This window comes from Mesoplodon densirostris, chromosome 8, assembly GCF_025265405.1.
Source record: "Mesoplodon densirostris isolate mMesDen1 chromosome 8, mMesDen1 primary haplotype, whole genome shotgun sequence".
Lineage (NCBI taxonomy): Eukaryota > Metazoa > Chordata > Mammalia > Artiodactyla > Ziphiidae > Mesoplodon > Mesoplodon densirostris.
The window spans coordinates 81,165,280-81,183,819 of NC_082668.1; the positions used below are offsets into that span (position 1 = coordinate 81,165,280).

The following is an 18,540-nucleotide window of genomic DNA, read 5'->3' on the forward strand; positions in this document are numbered from 1 at the left end:
ACCTTTTTATATTATAAACTCATTGTATGCCAATGGGGTGTTGACTGTTTTCTGATTATATAAAGATTTTAGAAGTAATTAAATATTACTAAAATTCCTAGAACTCAAGTTTTCTAAAAGGATTCAAAAAGAGATTAAAGATTTATTGAGGCAAAGTTACAGCTGTATCCTTCGGTTCGGAGTATGAGAAAAAGTAAGGGAAAATGCCTTGTAATACACTAATCAGGCAGGTTTACAGACCTTTAAATTCTCAAATAGATTAATATGATGATACTTTAATGTGATCCTCAGTACATGGAAAGAAACAAGTAAGCAAATAATACAGTCAAGAAATAATCCATAATTGAACATTAAAATATAGTTCTGACCAGTGCAAAGAAAGATAATTCTCCATCTGACAAGTGGAGAGAAGTTAAATTAAAGATATTAACTTTCTAACTTGGAATTAGTATTAAAAGAATATGATCAGTATAGAGAGTAGGAAGATTTAAGAAGGCTTACACTAAAACTTGAATTCTGGTTGAATTTCTACTTGGTCACCCAGATCTTGGTATTCCATTTGCTTGAGGCTATGGACTCCACTGAAGGATGTGATCTTCTTACTTGGCATCTTATACCAAGGCCCAGTCTTCCAAGAGATTGTACATTAACGTGGTAAATGAACAAGTTCTCCAAAAAATGTTGTATTTCTGCAATTGCTCAAATTAATTGCATAACTTTGATTGTGATCTGGAAAGATGGTAAAGAGCAGAAATGTCTCAGCTCCCTGAGACTTGAATTTAAAATAGTCTCACCTCTTGTCCTTTTGATGATAGTTACAAGCTTGTACCTTTATCATCCAAGGTTTTACTATCAGTAGCCCACTTCTGGTCTTATGGCACTGAGAAAACATTAGTTTGACCTTAAAATTCAATAATGAGTTAAGCAGAATAAATAGCTACACAGGCCAGTCCAAGGTCGCAGAGCTTCTGTTCCAAATTTTCATGTACTTCATGCATATGCATATGCATATGCTTCAGTTTTTAGAAAGAAAGGATTATAATCAGGATAGAAATGAATATTGGAACCCTGACATTTTGCACATTGCTCTGTGTAAAGGGAAGACTGCAGAATCAAATTCTGGATGTCCAAATGTGCTCAGAGTACCAACACGCTTTCCTTCCCACTTCAGTATTCTCTAGGACATTGTACACATTTGACAAAAGGGCTGCTGTTAAAGCAGTAAGCCCCAGCAGAATGTTTGCTCCTCGGTGAGGGAGAAGGAGGTTAACGTTAGATAAATTCTGGAAATTCAACTCTGTGCAGTGATCATGATATTGACACCTCTTGGTTTGTGGGAGGTTCACGCTAACATATATGCTATAGGGAAAAAAAGGAGGGGGGCAAGTGGGACTTGTGATCTGTATGAAGCAGTCTCATGAGCAAGGCCAAGAAGATGGAAAAGCAATCTAAAAGCAAGTGCAATTAAACAAATTAGAGAGCATGTCTTACTGCTCAGAAAGATCAGAATTGGTTGTGGATTTGGGAAGCATGGCCTAATTATTGCACAGGCAAATGTTATTTCTAATTGAATCTTAGAGCAAGGCAAGCATATTCTTCTTCCTCAAGCAGTGGTTTTCAAAGTGTAGTCCCATGACCTCTGATGTATCAGCCAACACCTGTCAACTTGTTACAATCTGAATTCTAAGCCTACTGAGTCAAAACTCTAGAGATAGGGCCAGATTTTGTGTTAACTAGACCTCTAGGTGATTCTGATGTGTGTAAAATTTAAGGCAAGACCTTTCCTAAACCCACAGACTTTACATCAACAGAATATAGTCTTCTAAATCTGAGAATTACTGTATTTTATAATAATTTAGATAAGTCAATTAGAGAAACTAAATCAAATATTCTGATGAAAAAACATGTTGCATCCATCTATATGAATTCTATATAGACTACTCCTCCTCCCCATTTTTTCTTTTCAGTTTTCATTGTTAAAGTGAGTTGTTGTATGTATTGGCCCTTCTACGTATTGGAAATTTTAAGGAATACCTCTTATAAATATAACATTTTATGGTTTACAAATTATTATAAGTGTGTATGTATATGTGTATGTGTGTGTGTGTGTGTGTGTGTGTGTGTGTGTGTGTGTGATGCTTGTAGCATTATCCGTTCTATTAGTAATTGGGGAAGGAAATGATCAAACACTCCTTAGGTTCTGTAGGCCCTGTTGTCTTCTTGGGTAAAATAAAGGGGTTCAACTTGATTTCTGAAGTCCCTTCCATTTTTTAAGATCTATGAATTCTAAAACTGCTGAATGTTTTCTCTCTCTAATACGATAGACATCTTTATGAACATTGGCTCTGTGCTGCTGTTGTTTGTACTTTGACCTATTTGAGGGCTCCTACATAGATACAAATACAGACTTTACATGAGAAATGGATACAGTAACAAATGTTACCTGTTTCACTAGGTAGAGCATTTGTTAGGTATCATAATATATGAATTGTATTTTTTACACTATAATCACAAACTATAATTCAGATTCATGATGTAATTTTATATATAAGATCTTATTCATCAAAACACACCACGATTTAACCCTGATTTTATTTTCCTTTTCTACTCAGCACAAGCCTTTGGCCCCAGCCAGGCTAGTTGTTCATTGTCGTGCAAACATGTCCTATTTATTCCTACCTTTTATCCTTGACCCATATTGTTTCTTCCCACCTAAATTTCTTCCTTTCTATTACCAAACTGATCAGATAAGACTGGCCCAGATACCACTGCCTCTGGTCCTATACTTTTTACAGTGATCCTTCTCATCCTCTGAGAGTAGGGTTCATGGCTTTCTTTTCATTGTTGTATACCCAGTACCTAGCAGATTACCTGTCTTGAAGATCATGCTTAATACGTATTTGCTGAATGGATTCATGAATAGCTCCTGGATTATTATTTTTGTTCCCTGTGTGCCTAGCACATAATACATACTCAGTAAATATTTGAGTGCTATTGAATAGATTTGTTTTTAAGCCTCTATTTTTCTGCCTTTTACTGGATATAGCATTAATTGTCCTTCACTTATTTAGTATCCGAACAATGCTTTGGCTATCTTAATTAAAAGATGGTGTTCAAATCAGAATATGAACATTCCTCTAGTCAAATTGGCAAAACCCCCCAGGTGCTCTTGGGTAAATTTTGATCATCATCCTTTGTAAAATCTCCATGTTGTAGAGCTCAGCATATTTTTTGATGGACACTGTGTAAATGAAATGCTGAATGGAACTCATTTTAGGATACTTCAGACTTATAAAGTGAAGGATACCCAGTAAGCTTTTTTGCTTTCTCTCTCTTTTCCTGTATGATTGAGATAAACTAGGTTGTGATTGTCATGACGGCTGGTGCCTGGTTTGACTGCTCCTCCCCAGAAAGTCTCAATTTTTGGCTTCCTCGCAGTGCTGCCTAGGATGCAGCCGGCCCTCTATCCCCGAGCTCTGGGGCCCACCCAGCTTCCTTCTGGCACTGAAGGCAGCGGCTGCTCTGCCACCCTTCTCTTCAGATAAGCATGGCTTGGAAATGCTATCTTTAGAGGTGATGAGTTTTTGTTTGGATAGAATTATGACTAGTATAAAGCCCACACATGCTAACAAGCCACAGAGTGCAAAATAATTATTGAAAGCAATTTGAGAGAAAAGTGGAAAATCATCTGAGGAAAAAACCAAAATTGTTCCCAAAGCTTTGGTCCAATTTTTTGCTGTTAGATTGAATCTCGAGCCTTAGTTTTCTGCTGCCAGGTAACCTAAGCACTGATGGCACCATTCTTTTCTTCAGCTTTTTTTGAATTTTACTTTTTATTAAACCTTTTCTACCTGACTTCTTGACATTTTATTCCAAGTTGGTCAGAAAAGATACTACATACCAAGCTTACCTTTCAGTGGACAACCAAGGAAAGAATTACATTTTGTTTGTATTTGGTTTTACTTAAATAGCGTTTGGGGTTGCTGAATATTTTCTCTTTATGTTCCTCCATGTGCATTAAGATAACCTTTTCTTCCTGAAAGGATACATATGTTCTGCCCATGGCCTCAATGATGCAAGGCATACATCATTTTAGACTACAGATTAGCTCTGCTCAAATGCTTAAACGTGTAATTTCAAACCAATGATACTGTCTACTCACCATGAATTAGTACTAATGGTATCTCCAAATAACATGGGGAATAGGCATAATACCTAAGAAATAATGTACATCTGAGAGGTCTTAAAAGAAAAATTTTCCTTGAAAAGTAACAGGGAAAGAGAATAGAATGAATTCCTGTAATGCAAAGGGGTAACAGACACATGCCCATAGTACCACAGAGTACCACAGAGTATACATATAACATTGTGTTTGGGCGGGGGGGTGTAGTTTATAAGCAGAGAAGTAGCAGATCTCATACAGTCCCCTGGCCTCTCCATTATTCACAGCATAGGCTGAGCATACATATTCTGTATGCAGCATGGCTAAGGTTCCAGCAGAGGGGAGCCTGCCTTAGTCACAGGTTGGATGTGTAGGGAGAGCACTTCAAGAGTAAAAACGAGACCTGCCCACACATTACGTTATATATTCATAGGTTAGCTGAAGAGACTGTAGAAAACACTGTATCTTTAAGTAACAAGAAATATGGCAATGGTTCTTTAGACTAGGCAGCATGCAAGTTGAGGACCCTAGGAACAGTCTTGCATGCCAGGAATTATGACATCAGCCAAAGGTCATGTGTTTCTGGAACCTGATTTAGACCAGCCAAGCTACTGCTAAGCTACTGAAAGAGGGAAAGCAATGAGGCTCCAGGGCCTTCCCTGTTTTCTGTCTTCAGTTTCCATTTGGTCAGGAAAGTCACCTAGCTCTTCATCTCTACACAACTTAAAATTCCAGTTCTGGAATTAGAGCCAATGATTCTAACATTTTTAAATGGCCCCAAATAGTTCTCTAAACTTGAACATTCCTAATTGACCCACTTGAAAATAAATGCATTAAATAGGAGCTATAATCTGGAGATAACTATATTTATTTTTTGGTACATGGAAAAAGGTTAACTATAACATTATTGAAAACTAAACCAGGACATTTCAGTGCTACATAAGATTATCTTCATCCCAAAGATATACTCTTAAAACATTAGATATGAAGAAATGAATGTATGAAGCATTACCATCCTTTGGGGAAGGGTGGAATATTGTCATTGTAAGAAGAAATCTGAGGCCTAAAACAAAAGCTTACGATGAGTCTAAGTGGAAAACACTCCTGTGTTTTGGTCCATAGAGGAAGATATCTTCTACTGTCTATTTCCAAGTCTCAAAGTATTGTCTTCAGACCAGCATAATCAGCATCACCTGGAAACTTGTTAGATGTGTTACTTAGGCCCTGCTCCAAACCGACTGAATCAGACTCTGGAGGTGCGGCCCAGTAATCTGTATTTTTAATAACCCCTCCAGGTGATTCTGTTATAAACTAAAGTTTGAAAACCACTGCCCTAAATACATCTCTCATTCCTTCCTAACAGCATTCTGGGAATGTAATTTCAACAATGAAAACGATTACATTACCCATATGTTTGTCCTTGTAAAATTTAGATTATTTAAAAAAAAAATCTTCTTGGAAAATAACCATGTTTTACATTGAGTGACATGAAGGAGGTTATTGTTAGCATTTAAATTACTTTGTGGTATAAGACTCATTAATTACTTATGTTCTTGGTAGCTGATGCTTTATTGAAAAGACCTGTGCTAACATTAATAAATGCAAACAAAGTGGAAGGTTCTGAGGTTAATGAGATAGTGAAACATTAATCTCTGTTTCTTCTTTAATGTAAAGTGGAGACTCATCAGGTTCACTTTTGTATATTTTACATTTATCTTGCCAGGAAGAACAAAGTATGCTAGCTATGGAAGATGAGGGCACAGTACAACTCCCATTGGAAGGGCACTATAGGTAAGATATAAATGTAAAAACACACCAATATGAGTAATGGAATGTGTTGTTATACACTCTACTTAAGAATTTCGTATGTGTGGATTACTATAGAGGTTTGTTGACATTATGTTAGAGTAGAAAGAGCTGAAACTAGGTGTTAGATTACCCTGTCCCAGTACTAAGTTCTGCCGCTAGACGCTGACTATAGCCAAGTTGCTTAAAATGAAGCGAGGCAGGGAGCTGTTGTCCGATGTCTTCTCCTATTTTATAATGAATATGAAAGCTCTCTTTCATATTCTGTGAAAGTAGTACCTGAAGTCAGGTCAAGATTCAATTCTGGGATAAATGAGCTAGGTATTTACTGAATTCATCACATGTAAATGAACTCTGGGAAAAACAGCGTTTACCGCTTCAAAAAGACACTTCCAAAGAGATAAGCCATTTCCTGAATTGAAGGATTCAGTTCTACCAGTAGTTTTAGGAAATATTTATGTAACTCTCCATAAAGAAGATTGTGCTAATCTTCTTTATGCACAAAGAGCAAAAAAAGAAAAAAAGCAGACTCCTCTAAGTTATAATAAAACTTCTGAAAGTATTTGGCAAAAAATTATGTATATGAGCTCAAAGTGCTTAAGGGTAATATAGAGCCATACCAGTAAAAAAACATAGAAGATGTTTGTCTGAGGAGGAGATTTTTCATAGTGTTAAAAAATAGGAGTGGATCTTCAGGGTCTGACTGTAAGACCATATTCCCTAGATTAAAAAAATATAATTATCATCTACCACTTAAGAGTGAGCACAAGTCTAGAAGGCATTTTTCCTTTCTTTCTCTCTCTTTCTTGTTTTTTTTTTTACAATATTTAAATTTTAAAATCCTGTTGATTGTTTAGTTGAATCAGCATATTCCCAACTGTATTCTATAGAAATCTACCTAGTCTCTTGTGGTACCCCTCTTAAAAGGATTTTCTGGTTTAATTAGCCTGAAAAATGTTCCATACCACATTTTAATTTAGAGATTCACAATGCACATTGGCATATTAAAGACTCTAGTACTTGCATTTAAAAAAAAAGTTTAACTTTGTTGTATCCAGCATTTTCTAAACTTTTGCTCACAAGACTCTTTTTCACATAATATCATGAAAAACTTATATTCTACATGACGCTCTTTTGGAAACTAGCTGATCTCATGCTTTGAGTTACCAAGGGCTGGATGAATTAGATGTATTAAAGAACACATGTCCAGATTGGGCAAGGAAGGAGCCTGTGAGACCTGTTTTGCTTCAGACTCTCAGTGTTCCTCTTAAAAATTGAATTTGTTGCCCTCTTGAGAATGTCCACAATGAGGGGCATGTGAGGTCAGCTTAGAATTTCTGTAGAACATGACTTTTTCCGCAGCAGAGAATCTTTTTTTACGTGTGGTAAGAAGAGCGCTGATTTCTCACCCAATGAAACTTTCTTTGACTTGTCCTGTGTTTTATCTCTGTTGATATTTGGTTGTCTTTCTAGCCCTGGGAATCTTTTAGAGAGTTCTAAATGGCACCTATAATTGGTGCAGTTTTAATATGTAAAAACTGCATGCAGCATAGTACAGGCCCTGATATTACAGGCTCTCCCAGTCATTTGGGAAAACCTCTGTCAAATACACAGGCTGCCTTCATTTATTCAATGGATATTTACTGAGTGGATACCAAGTGCCAGGCTCTGTCTAGGTCTTGGGGGAACAGCAGTGGACCAATGGGCAAGAATCCTTGTTCTCATGAAGCTTATATTCAAGTAGAGTAGAGGTTGGGGGGGGAGACAGGAAATAAACAAATGAACAAGTCATGTAGTACTGTATTTCAAATGGTGAAAAGTGCAACAAAAACATAAAGCAAAAAAGAGGGATGAGGTTGCTATGAGGCGATGGAAACAGAAATTTTAAATGGAGCAGTCAGCAAAGGCCTGTCTGAGCAGGTGACATTTGAACTAAGGAAGGAAGGGGTTATACCACGTAAAGGAACGTTATAGGCAGAGGGAAGAGAAAGTACAAGGCCCTGAGGGAGCAGAAAGCCTGTAGTGTCCCAGGACAGTCAGGAGGCCATTGCATTGTGGCTGGAGAGGAAGGAGCCAGGGGTGTAATAGCAGAAGGTGAAGTTAGAGGGTACGGGTAGGGACAGGGCCTTACAGCCCATCCACTGGGCTTTTACTTTGAGTGGGTGGGAGCCACTGTGGAGTCTGAGGGGAGGGGTGAAGAGCTCTGCTGGGCTATGAATGTAGAGGCAAGAGGCCCAGCAATGCACGTGCAGAAGCTAAACTCTGTCATTTGAAATGGATTAGGAAAACTGTACCCCAAACCAGTTTCTATATAACTTAGAATCTTTCATTTAGATTTTTATTCTTCATAGTTTTTTGGGAGAGAACTATTTAATACTTAATTTTTAATTATCAAAAATACTGTACAGAGGCATAAGACTGTCCTATATTTAGTGTCTATTGCTAGATAACTGCAGTTTCTTATTTACTGCTTATTATTTCATTTTGGGTAAACTCCTATCTAGAGATGATCCATCTGTGATCAATATTTCTGATGAAATGTCAAAGACTGCCTTGTGGAGGAACCTTCTGATTACTGCCGATAACTCAAAAGATAAGGAGTCAAGCTTTCCTTCTAAAAGGTTTGAATTCTAAAATAATGTGAATTTATAATGATCCCAGTCATTTAATGACATGAATCTGTTAAAAGAATAGCATTGGTTTCCATTGGACTTAGATCTAAAATCTTTCAGAAAATTATTTTAAAAAGTGGATAGAAATCGCAATGATCACATTTGTTGGTATGTTTTCAACATCTCCCTTTCAAATTAAAAGCTCACCCCAAAACTATGACAGTGGGGAGAAATGGTGCTATAAAGGAGTCCCAATGCAGGACATTTTTGGACATTCATTTTGGCATACTCTTTTGCAGTAGGATTTTAGTGTATTCCCTCATCACCCACTTCTAAGGACCCTCTTAGATGTCTGACCACGTTTTTCATTCTCCTGTTGCCTTTTTAAAACCTATATGGCACATGCAATGGTAATTTTGTATTTAGATTATTTCCAGTCCCTTATTCCAACCCTCTGAAAAACCTTCCCTAAACTTTTTACGCCAAAACTTTCAGTTCCAGAAAGTTTTATCCATTTTTTCTTCTCTGTATGCAAACATTAGAAACAACTCCTGCAGTTGTGGATGATAGTTTTAAATGCATGAGGTGGGAAGAGTGTGTCCTTAAATATCAAGAGTCATCACAGGATTCCCAACTGCATTTTCCAGAATGTATAAATAAGAGTTCAAACCATCCAGTCTTCTTAGATGTTGATCTGAAGAAAAATCTCTGTATTATGCCGATATTCCTTCTTATTAAAGAGTGATTGAGGGATTTGGGACAGTGTTTAATTATTAATTTCCTTTATTTTCATGACCTTAAATTAACTTTTTCTACTTAATTTTTATATTACATTTTTGTCATAAGCTCCCCTTCCTAATCACTCTAGAAGCTGATTCCCCAAAGGTAAGACCCTTTCCCTCAAACCTATTCCTTGGTTGCATTTCCTTTTGTTAAATGGTGTCTTCTAGAAACCTGGTCAGCCTATGTTCTTTGTGTGAGTTTTGGGGAGGCAAAAGGCGTGGAGAGTCTTGGGTTTAGATCCAGGGTCACATTGAGTGTTTACGGTGTTCCTATAACGACTCAGCTCTTTAAGAGGGTTTGAAACTTGAGTAAACTTTTTTCCCCACATGACTTATACAAGTGCATCATATATAAATCAACAAACCTCTTAGAACTGTATTTAATAATAACATCAAATTTCTATATTTGAAAAAGAAAATGTATCCCTTGAATTAAGAAATTGCAAAGCTGGGAACTTCATTTACGTACCACCATGCTTCCAAAACTGCAAGCTTTATCTTCATGAGAACTATCTGGAAACATGGGTTAGAAAAAGAGGTGAGATTAGACTTAGAGGATATCTCTTATTGATGGTTTTTGTCACCCCAAAATGGCATGCTGCTTCAGTGTCATATCTATCTTAAACAGCATAAACAACACCAGCAGTGGATGTACAGAGAGTCTAGGAGTCTTCACCCCATAAAGCTGGGGGATTACTTCATGTTCTCTCCTTCTCTCCTTCTCCCCCCTTCCTCTCTTTCTCTCCTTCAAATACCTCCACCACTTGCTCCAAAAGGAGGTTAATGTAAGTTACTCAACAGGCTCTCTCAAAGACTTTTGGTTGATATTTTCTGTCTTTTAACAAGCCTTTAAAATCTTCATGTATTTCTTTGCTTGGCTCAAGCAGAAGTAATGTTTTATTCTAAAACATGCTTTGTCTCCTTTTCCCAAAGATCCCTGCCACAGTCTGATAGGGTCATCCTCACAGTAGCTCTGATTTGCTAGACGTCTTGGAAGAAAATCAGTCATGAGAAGGGCAGTTTCTCAAACCTATTGAAATATATGCTTGTGGACCCTTTCTCATTAATAATATGGCATTTCTCTGATTTTTAAAAATGTGAACTCCAGGTTTACGAACTCAAAATAAAATGCCAGCCATGGGAATATGTGAAGAATTTGAGACAATCAGACTTAGAGATTGCTTTTCTTCTTGTACTCTACAGATCCGTAGTGAAAACTCTTTCTCTATTTTTCTTTGGTTCAAGCAACAGTTTTATGTCATGATATTTTAGGTACTCCTTAAAGTAAATAAGTCAAGTGATGCTTTTCACCAGAAAAACTCAATTGTTTAAAATATGTGTCAGATTACTTCTCACAGTAGACTAATTCTAGTGAACAATGTAGTGTACCTAAAAACAGATGCAATTTTAAATAGATCACCCTTTATATTTTCATATAACCACTTTTTTCTTATTCTTTGAACCTATGTTCCCACTAACATGAGATTCAAAACTATTGTGGAATGAAAGTTTACCCAGTTTTCTTTACTTTTAAATGTGATAAAGTCTGTAGCTTTCCACATGAAAAATATCTCTCAGTTAGTTATTAATGTCTTTCTTCTTCATAACAGAGGAAACTGGCAGAAAGAATGTGGCTTCCAGAAATCCTAAAACCACCAGTACTAACAACAGCAATACTCTCCCCAAGCCACCACTTTATCTTGGTATCTGTTGAAGGCATTGAAGTGTGATGACCAGGAACTGTAAAAATGCTATACCTGCTAGCGTATCCATTGGCAAAAAACGCCCTAAAGACCAGGTTCTCAGGGTCTCTCTCTCGAGACCTCAGCTGGCTTCCCAGCAGTCTCTGACACACCACCCCTAGGTGTTTTCATCCTATCCCCCACTATAGGCCCTAATGCCTATCAGAGAAGCCTAAATACCTTTTCTGAGTGCAATTTGGAATAGCAGTTATATTTTCTCCATTATTTCATTCCCTTTATGTTGTCCAAAAAAATTTACCCAGCTTAACTGAAAGAAGGATCTAAGAACTGAATGCAGGTTCTACCACATCTGCAGGATGTCTAATTTGATCCTAGTTCAACAGCACTATACACGCATGGGACAAGCTCCTCCACAGCTTATTTAAATGAATTGACAGAAATAGGTCACATTAAAAACCACATCGCATCGGAATAGGTGAGCAACTGCTGTGATATGCTGACACCCAAGACCAGCATTTCTTGGGCAGGTACCTGGCAGCACTTGGCTTTGCCTTGGTGGCAGAGGCTAGGGTCTAGGGACACTGCCCCTGCTCTCCTGTCCCCACACCCCCGCCCCCTTCCATGCTGGATGCTTCTTTGCTCTAATTTCCTAGGCCTCAGCCCTCTCATGACTGCTTGGTAAATGTTGTGTATATCAACTACTATGCTGTCATTGACAAATAACAGTTTCGTAGAGTGCCTGGCAGCATGAAGGTAGTGGGTCACATTTTGCCCTCTCTTGAAATATTACTTCCTTATGTTTTGTCTCATCCATCTTGTGTCCCTTGGTCCTTACAAAGTACCTGGTATATAATAGATATGCAATATGTGTTTATTGTAGTAGCATGTAATAGATATATACATTTAATAAATATATATTGATATAATATATTGATTACAATGGAAGTTTAGAATTGATTGGCATCCTGAAAATGAATGTAACAGGGAATAAAGAGAGTACTAGCCATGCACTAAGAAGATTCAAGTCAATAATATTTTTTCATTGAAGTCTTGAGCTGGTTATAAAATTTCTGCTTCATTGCTGCAATCTGATCTGATACCAGAACCACTGGTTTTAAAGAGGGGGAAAAAAAGCCCAATCATTTAATTGGTTATTGTTTTGTAACTAAACAACCAGTTTGACCAAAGCAGAACATCAGGAGGAAGCATGTCTGTGAATGATATTGACTTTCTGAATCGTTTTTTTTTTTTTCACTGCCTGGTGGCTAATAGTGCCACTGGGAATTTGCTCACTTATTGAAAGGTTATGGAGCATTGTGCACACAGGAACTGTGCATGTGTAGAGACCAGTACGTCTCCGTCCCCACAGTCTCCTACAGATAGAATGTGCTTTTCTATCCTTCAAAAGTTAGAGCTCATTGGAATTGAGACTACTAGCCTCAGAATTCTGACATTCAAGCTACAAGAAAATTTAGAGGCCATTTAGTCCAAAACTAATGTACAGATGAGGAAACCAAGTCCCAGAGAAATTAAACAACTAGTCCAGGGTCACACAGCTCATTCTTAGCTTCCTGAAACTGAATGTCATCTTCCGACTCCAAGCCCAGGGCTTCCTCCACCTGCCCCCGCTGCCTTTTCTCATTGGCTTTGTTTGGCAGAAGACACTGGGAGCCAGGTAGCACCCAGGGAAAAGTTAATTTGGAAAGTAGTGTAGCAGACACTTGTCATCTGAAAGGAACTTAAAGTAGAAGAAAGTGAGTCATGCAGATAGAGGAGTTAAAAATACAGTTAAGCCCCTCAACACATCATGTGCACACTGTCATCTCTTCTCATGGAAGGAGAACAGAAAAGAGGAAAAGTCGCTTTGCTCTGACCTGTAAGTACTGTGTGCTGAGAAGTGTGGCAGGCACAAACCCGGGTGCCGTCGACACCCGCTCACACCAGCTCTCAGCGCTGGCGGCGCGCCAGGGATGGCAGAAGCTCCGGCACTTCTTACCTGATGGCGCCGGGTGGTGGTGACAACTGAGAAGGGCTGTTTCTAGCCTGAATTGGAGGAAAAACAATTTAAAAAACACACTCTTAGAATGTGTCTAAGTTATTGACCACTACGAAAGCTGCACAGGAGGTCCTGTAGGAAAAAGGGGACTTTAACTGTCCCTTTCCTACTTGGAGAAGAGTTATATAAAACCAAGGGTTTCCCCACCATCAACTATTTCATAGTTATATTAAGAGCCAAAGTTAACAGTAAAAATGTGTGGGTTCTTGCAGCTCAGGGCCCCAGCGGCCGGGTGTGGGCTGCCCTCGAGTCAGCAGCAGCAGGGGCCCAGGAAGGGCCTCAGCGTTCAGGTTGGCCCGTGCCAGACGTGGCCGGGACGGAGCAGATCTGCCCCTCGGGAGCATGCATGTACTGTTGGTGTGAGCTTCATGCGTGTCAGCCCATTATTTGAATTTCGCGTGAAAATTGTCAACTTGAGAGTAGGAAAAGTGAACATCGGAAAAATATTTTTAAAAAAATGATAGAGTCACATTACCAGTTTGCCCACTGATAAAGTTAATTGGAGAACAGTTAAAACAGAAGCCACTTGGGAATGAGTTTATTCTGGAAGGAGTGAGGTGAAACACGCTTCCTCTGATGGACAGGAGGAGGGTCTGTCTGTGAAGAGACGGCACAGGTGTTTGGAGGGCAGTGTGCGGGGTGACCGGGTCCTCCCGACCAGCAGAGGCATGTCTGTCCTCTGGACGACAACGCAGTTCTCACCAAAGATCAGAATCCAGTCTGTGCACAAAGCATGCGCCACTTGCAGCAGGGCCCAGAAATACCTACTGCGACATCCATCCTGTTCATGTCATTCATAGTGTCAGTGCTATCTTAAGACAGGGGCATGAATGGCATTTTCAACAATCATCAGTGATTTATTTGCACAAATGAGGACCATGGTATTAATCTTGCATGCTTTGGGTACTGTTTTTAAACTGTCTGGTTTTTGTTTTTTAGTTTTTGTTTTTTGGATTTCCCTTTTTCTGCAGTTCTTGGTTTCTGTCTCACTGAGTGCAGAGGATTTGAATTGCTGCTATCTATCTATGCTTTGCAGCATGAAAGAGCAATGCCTAAGGGCCCTTGTGGTGCTTTGGGGTTGATGGGTTTTGTGTCTGAACCAGCAGACCTCCTAGTAGCCATGCTGGATTGAAATAATACATTTCTCCTTTTTCCCCTGTAGCATTGAAAGCCGAAAAGAGAAGAAAGCTGACTCAGGGAAAGGTGTTGACAGGGAGACTTGTCTATGACTTGATCTTCAATTTATTTTTTACATATATATGAGAGGAGTGCCACAATTATTCATAAAACTGCTTTGATCATGTATTATAAATTCTGTCTTTCATCCCAAATCCACCTTCATACTGTAAGTAGTGCAATACTCGTTTCATTTCTGTGTTTAAACTTCTGAACAGTGAGACACCCTTGTGAGCATATACAATAGCTAATGCAAGAATCTCTGTGTTCCTTGCTGTATTTTAGACATTTGTAAACACTAGATTCTCATTGTCAGTTTTACGAGAGCAATAGCTTTCTTAAAGAGATAAGTCATATCACCTAGTTTGTATTTTCCTACTTAGAGACCTGAAGATACCTGATAATTTCATTTAGAAGAATTTTGAAAGGTAGTCTTACTTCTTTTTATTTTTTATAGCTTAGCATTAGTGACTTATTTCAAAAGACCCAAATCGAAAAGTTAGTTTGAACGCATTTTTTAATAATTGTATTTATGCATTTCCTTGATTTAATATGATACATTTAATACTTAAGAATTTATATGTAACTAAAACTTAAAGTCATTTTGAAAAATATATATGGAAACCTATTCACAACTTGTTTAAACGAATCAGATACTAATGCAAAGAGTCAAGTAGTATTTGCTTAATATTCAGGTTGTGATTACATGATCAAATACTAGGCTTGTATGAAATGCTTTAGGAAAACTTTGTAGGGTTTGTGAGATTTTCAATATAAACCTTTATCAGAAATATACTGTTAAATTTACAACAAGTGTTTTCCAAATAAACCTATTATATACATACTTGTGGAATGCCACATGGTGAGTTATTGTACATGAAGTTCCACTCCTGTACAGTTATTCCACTGCTAAAGGTCATGGACTGCTTAATGCTGCTTCTGAATCATGTTCTAATGTTAGACTGATAGGTCTCCAATTGTCATTTTTTCTTCTGCAGAGCTCTTCTCCACGTTTTAATTAAATGCATGCTGTAGAAAAATAATCTTTTAAATGAAAATTTCAGATTCTATTTGAGAAGCTTCTGTAGATATTTCAGTCTATATGAAATAATCCATCTTTACTAAGTTTATACAAGAGGAAGGAAAATTAAGAATTTTTGAGCATTACTAAAAATACAGTATTTTATTTCACTTCAAATGAATGTGAATTAATAAAGATGAAATCTCATAGTGCTCTTGTTTCCTAAGAATTACCAATGATCATCAACCTTATAATCTTCAGTGTCCAGTTTTACAATAATTCAGAGCCCTGTGGCTTTTCCAAACTATGAATTAATATTCTGAGTATAAGTGTACATGAAAAGTGAAAAAAAACCCAAAACAAATCCTCTTGTGATTAAGCTTATGAAGGAAATAAACAACAAAGCCTCCACTGGGTTCAACATTTTGATGACTTCTGTAAAATTCCCCTCACAATCTTTCAAGGAGCCATTTCGTTTATGGAACATAAGCCTAAAAAATATAAGAAGAGTTGGTAGTTAATAAAGTCTGTGTTTATAAATGCCAAGGAAAAATACAGAAACTTTACATTCCAAATGCATTGCCTTTGTGTATTTTATAATACAGATACTACATGTAACCATTCCCATTGTTTTATGAGTTAGACTAGCTGTACATGCCAGTCAGTCCCAAAAGCAGCCTCCTAGTGTTTTAATATATTAATAATTGTTCTGTTTAAAATGATCATAGTGAATTAAAACCTTCACATGATCACCTATTTGAATAAGCACTCATATCCAATGAAATTCTGTATTTCTGAGTATTTTTATAGTCATTTTGTTCTTGTGTGAATTTTAATGCTATCCCTATGTTAATCTTAATATTTTGAAATCATATAAAATATAAGAAAAATGTAGTGTTATATATTTCCTCCTAATTTCAGATTCCTGGTCAAAATTACTGAATATCTTGAATGTAATTTATTGCAAAGTTTAAGTAATGTGTAAATGTGACTAGGATATTGTGTTTTTCACAACTAAGAAATGTTATGTGGAAATAAATATTTATCCTAACTAATTTCCTTGCAAATTTTAAATTGTGATGCAAAGTGTTTTGTCTTTTTTTCCTTATCAATGTAGAACATTTTGATTGAACATAATATTTAAATTTAGACACACTCCTGATGTTAAGCAAACTTGGTGATGTACACGTTTCAAGAGTATTCAAACAATTTGAACTTTATGAACAAACTATGATGAGAGCTATATTAGGATGTACCTCTTCATTTTCCCGGAGAGCAGTGAGTTAGATACAGATGACATTGTACCCATGACTAGTAAAAGCTTCTAAGATCCTTAGTAGGATTTCCCATTATTAGAACTCCTTAGGCTTCGGTTTTTACCCCTTTTGGGAAAAGCATTTTCTAAAATTTGTCTCCTCCCTCTTTGTTACAGTAGATCAGATGGGAACAGTATTCTTTTGTAGCTATCTAGCAATATGTTATGGAGGTAACTGCATTCAGAACTGTAATGTACTGGTTAGTATTTTCCTCTTGACTCATGAGCTTACTTTGTAATTGTTATCACTTAGCAGCCTTCAATATTGGGAAGTTTCTCCTAAATATAATTTGAGTATCTCCTTGGTGTAGTTTAGCCTTATAGAAACTCTCCACTGATGATTCACTAGCAACTTGTATTTCAATACAATCCCTAAATCTTTTAGGATTTTTCTTGGCTTTTAAAAGTGTGGCTCATTATTTTTTTAACCTACACTGATCTACCTCTGTTTCTATTGAACTTTAGCCTCTTTGCTTCTAGGTGTGGGACTATTTTACTATCATTGCAATATTGCTCTCCACATTTTCCAATAGATCTCTCTTGTATATTCATACAGTGAAATGAGATTACAACCGTTTGAAAATTTTATGAGAGTAATTTGGGTAACATGATGATTCTCTAACTATCTACTTTGAAAGTCTGCTTGTAATCAGTCCCCTTGGAGAAGCCCAATATTCAAGGATTACTCGTAATAATTGTAGAGAGCTCTTTCGGTGTTTTCCTTAGAAAACTGTAGCTCACGGACACAGCTGTCACTTCATTACAGTTTTTATTGGTGTAATGGCCACTACTTTTTGTGCTGGAGCTTTGAAAATAGGACTGTGAGCCTCTCTTCTTAGGGCAGGGTAGACACATACCTGTAACATAATGTGATGTGTACTGAGTTGGTTGTATAATGAAACTGAGTAACTCAAGGATGGAATTTTGAGTAGGGCTAAGTTTGAAGAAAATGTTATATAAGAGGTAGCGTATGAATTAGGATGGATATGGGGAAGGAAACCTACTCCAAGAACTGCAAAGATCTCAAACATGTCAGTATTGAAAATATAAAATAGAAAGTAAATATATATGGTATAACAGGAGCCTGACATATGTGATGTATGACATATTTGAAATCCAGCAGACAGCCCAATATGGTGGAGTGTTAGGAGTGTGGTTGGGACCTGTATGAAAAGGTAAGAATACAAGTTGGAGACATTATAAATGATGTTAAATTTTATGTTAGTATATTTCAACTTTATCCATTAAGAGTTTTTTTTTTTTTTTTCTTTTTGCGGTATGTGGGCCTCTCACTGTTGTGGCCTCTCCCGTTGCGGAGCACAGGCTCCGGATGCGCAGGCCCAGCGGCCATGGCTCACGGGCCCAGCCGCTCCGCGGCATATGGGATCCTCCCAGACCGGGGCACGAACCCGTATCCCCTGCATCGGCAGGCGGACTCTTAACCACTTGCGCCACCAGGGAGGCCCCCATTAAGAGTTTTGAGTAATGGAGAGGCATGCATTTTGGGAAAGATTAGTCTGGCAGCATGGTAGAAGACATAGTGCGGGAAAAGTGAAATTATTTCCTTAGGGATCCTGTACTCAGGATGACTCTCAGAGACTCAAACCAAACTCTCATTGGGTGGTCTATAAACTTTTATTATGATTGAAACAAAACAGGCTCAAGCATATTCTGTATGTACTTAATAAGTAACTACAGGCACAAGAACTTTATGATAAATCCTTTCACATAGAGCATTCCTTTATATAATGTTTTGGGTTGTATTTTTCAAAAATGTTCAGAAAAACATGGTATCAGCAGTAATCCTGAGACGATTAAAGAAATCTAAGTGTAGTACAAAATTCAGCCAATGGCTGGCTCATATGAGTCCAGAAACCACCGTCCCCCTGCTCACCTTTTCATCCCAC

General features: G+C 37.6%; 1 protein-coding gene across 3 annotated transcripts in view; it reads left to right on the plus strand.

The window, feature by feature from the left end:
* SLC4A10 (solute carrier family 4 member 10) overlaps positions 1–14,359 on the plus strand; it is a 222,832-nt gene extending 208,473 nt beyond the window's left edge. For all 3 annotated transcript variants that reach the window (XM_060106607.1, XM_060106609.1, XM_060106608.1), the window contains 3 exons: positions 5,886–5,953; positions 8,473–8,589; positions 14,284–14,359. In XM_060106607.1, the coding sequence (XP_059962590.1) occupies positions 5,886–5,953; positions 8,473–8,589; positions 14,284–14,350 (252 nt within the window). In that variant the 3' untranslated portion in view covers positions 14,351–14,359. The remainder of the gene's footprint in view (positions 1–5,885; positions 5,954–8,472; positions 8,590–14,283) is intronic.
* Positions 14,360–18,540: the final 4,181 nt, after the last annotated feature.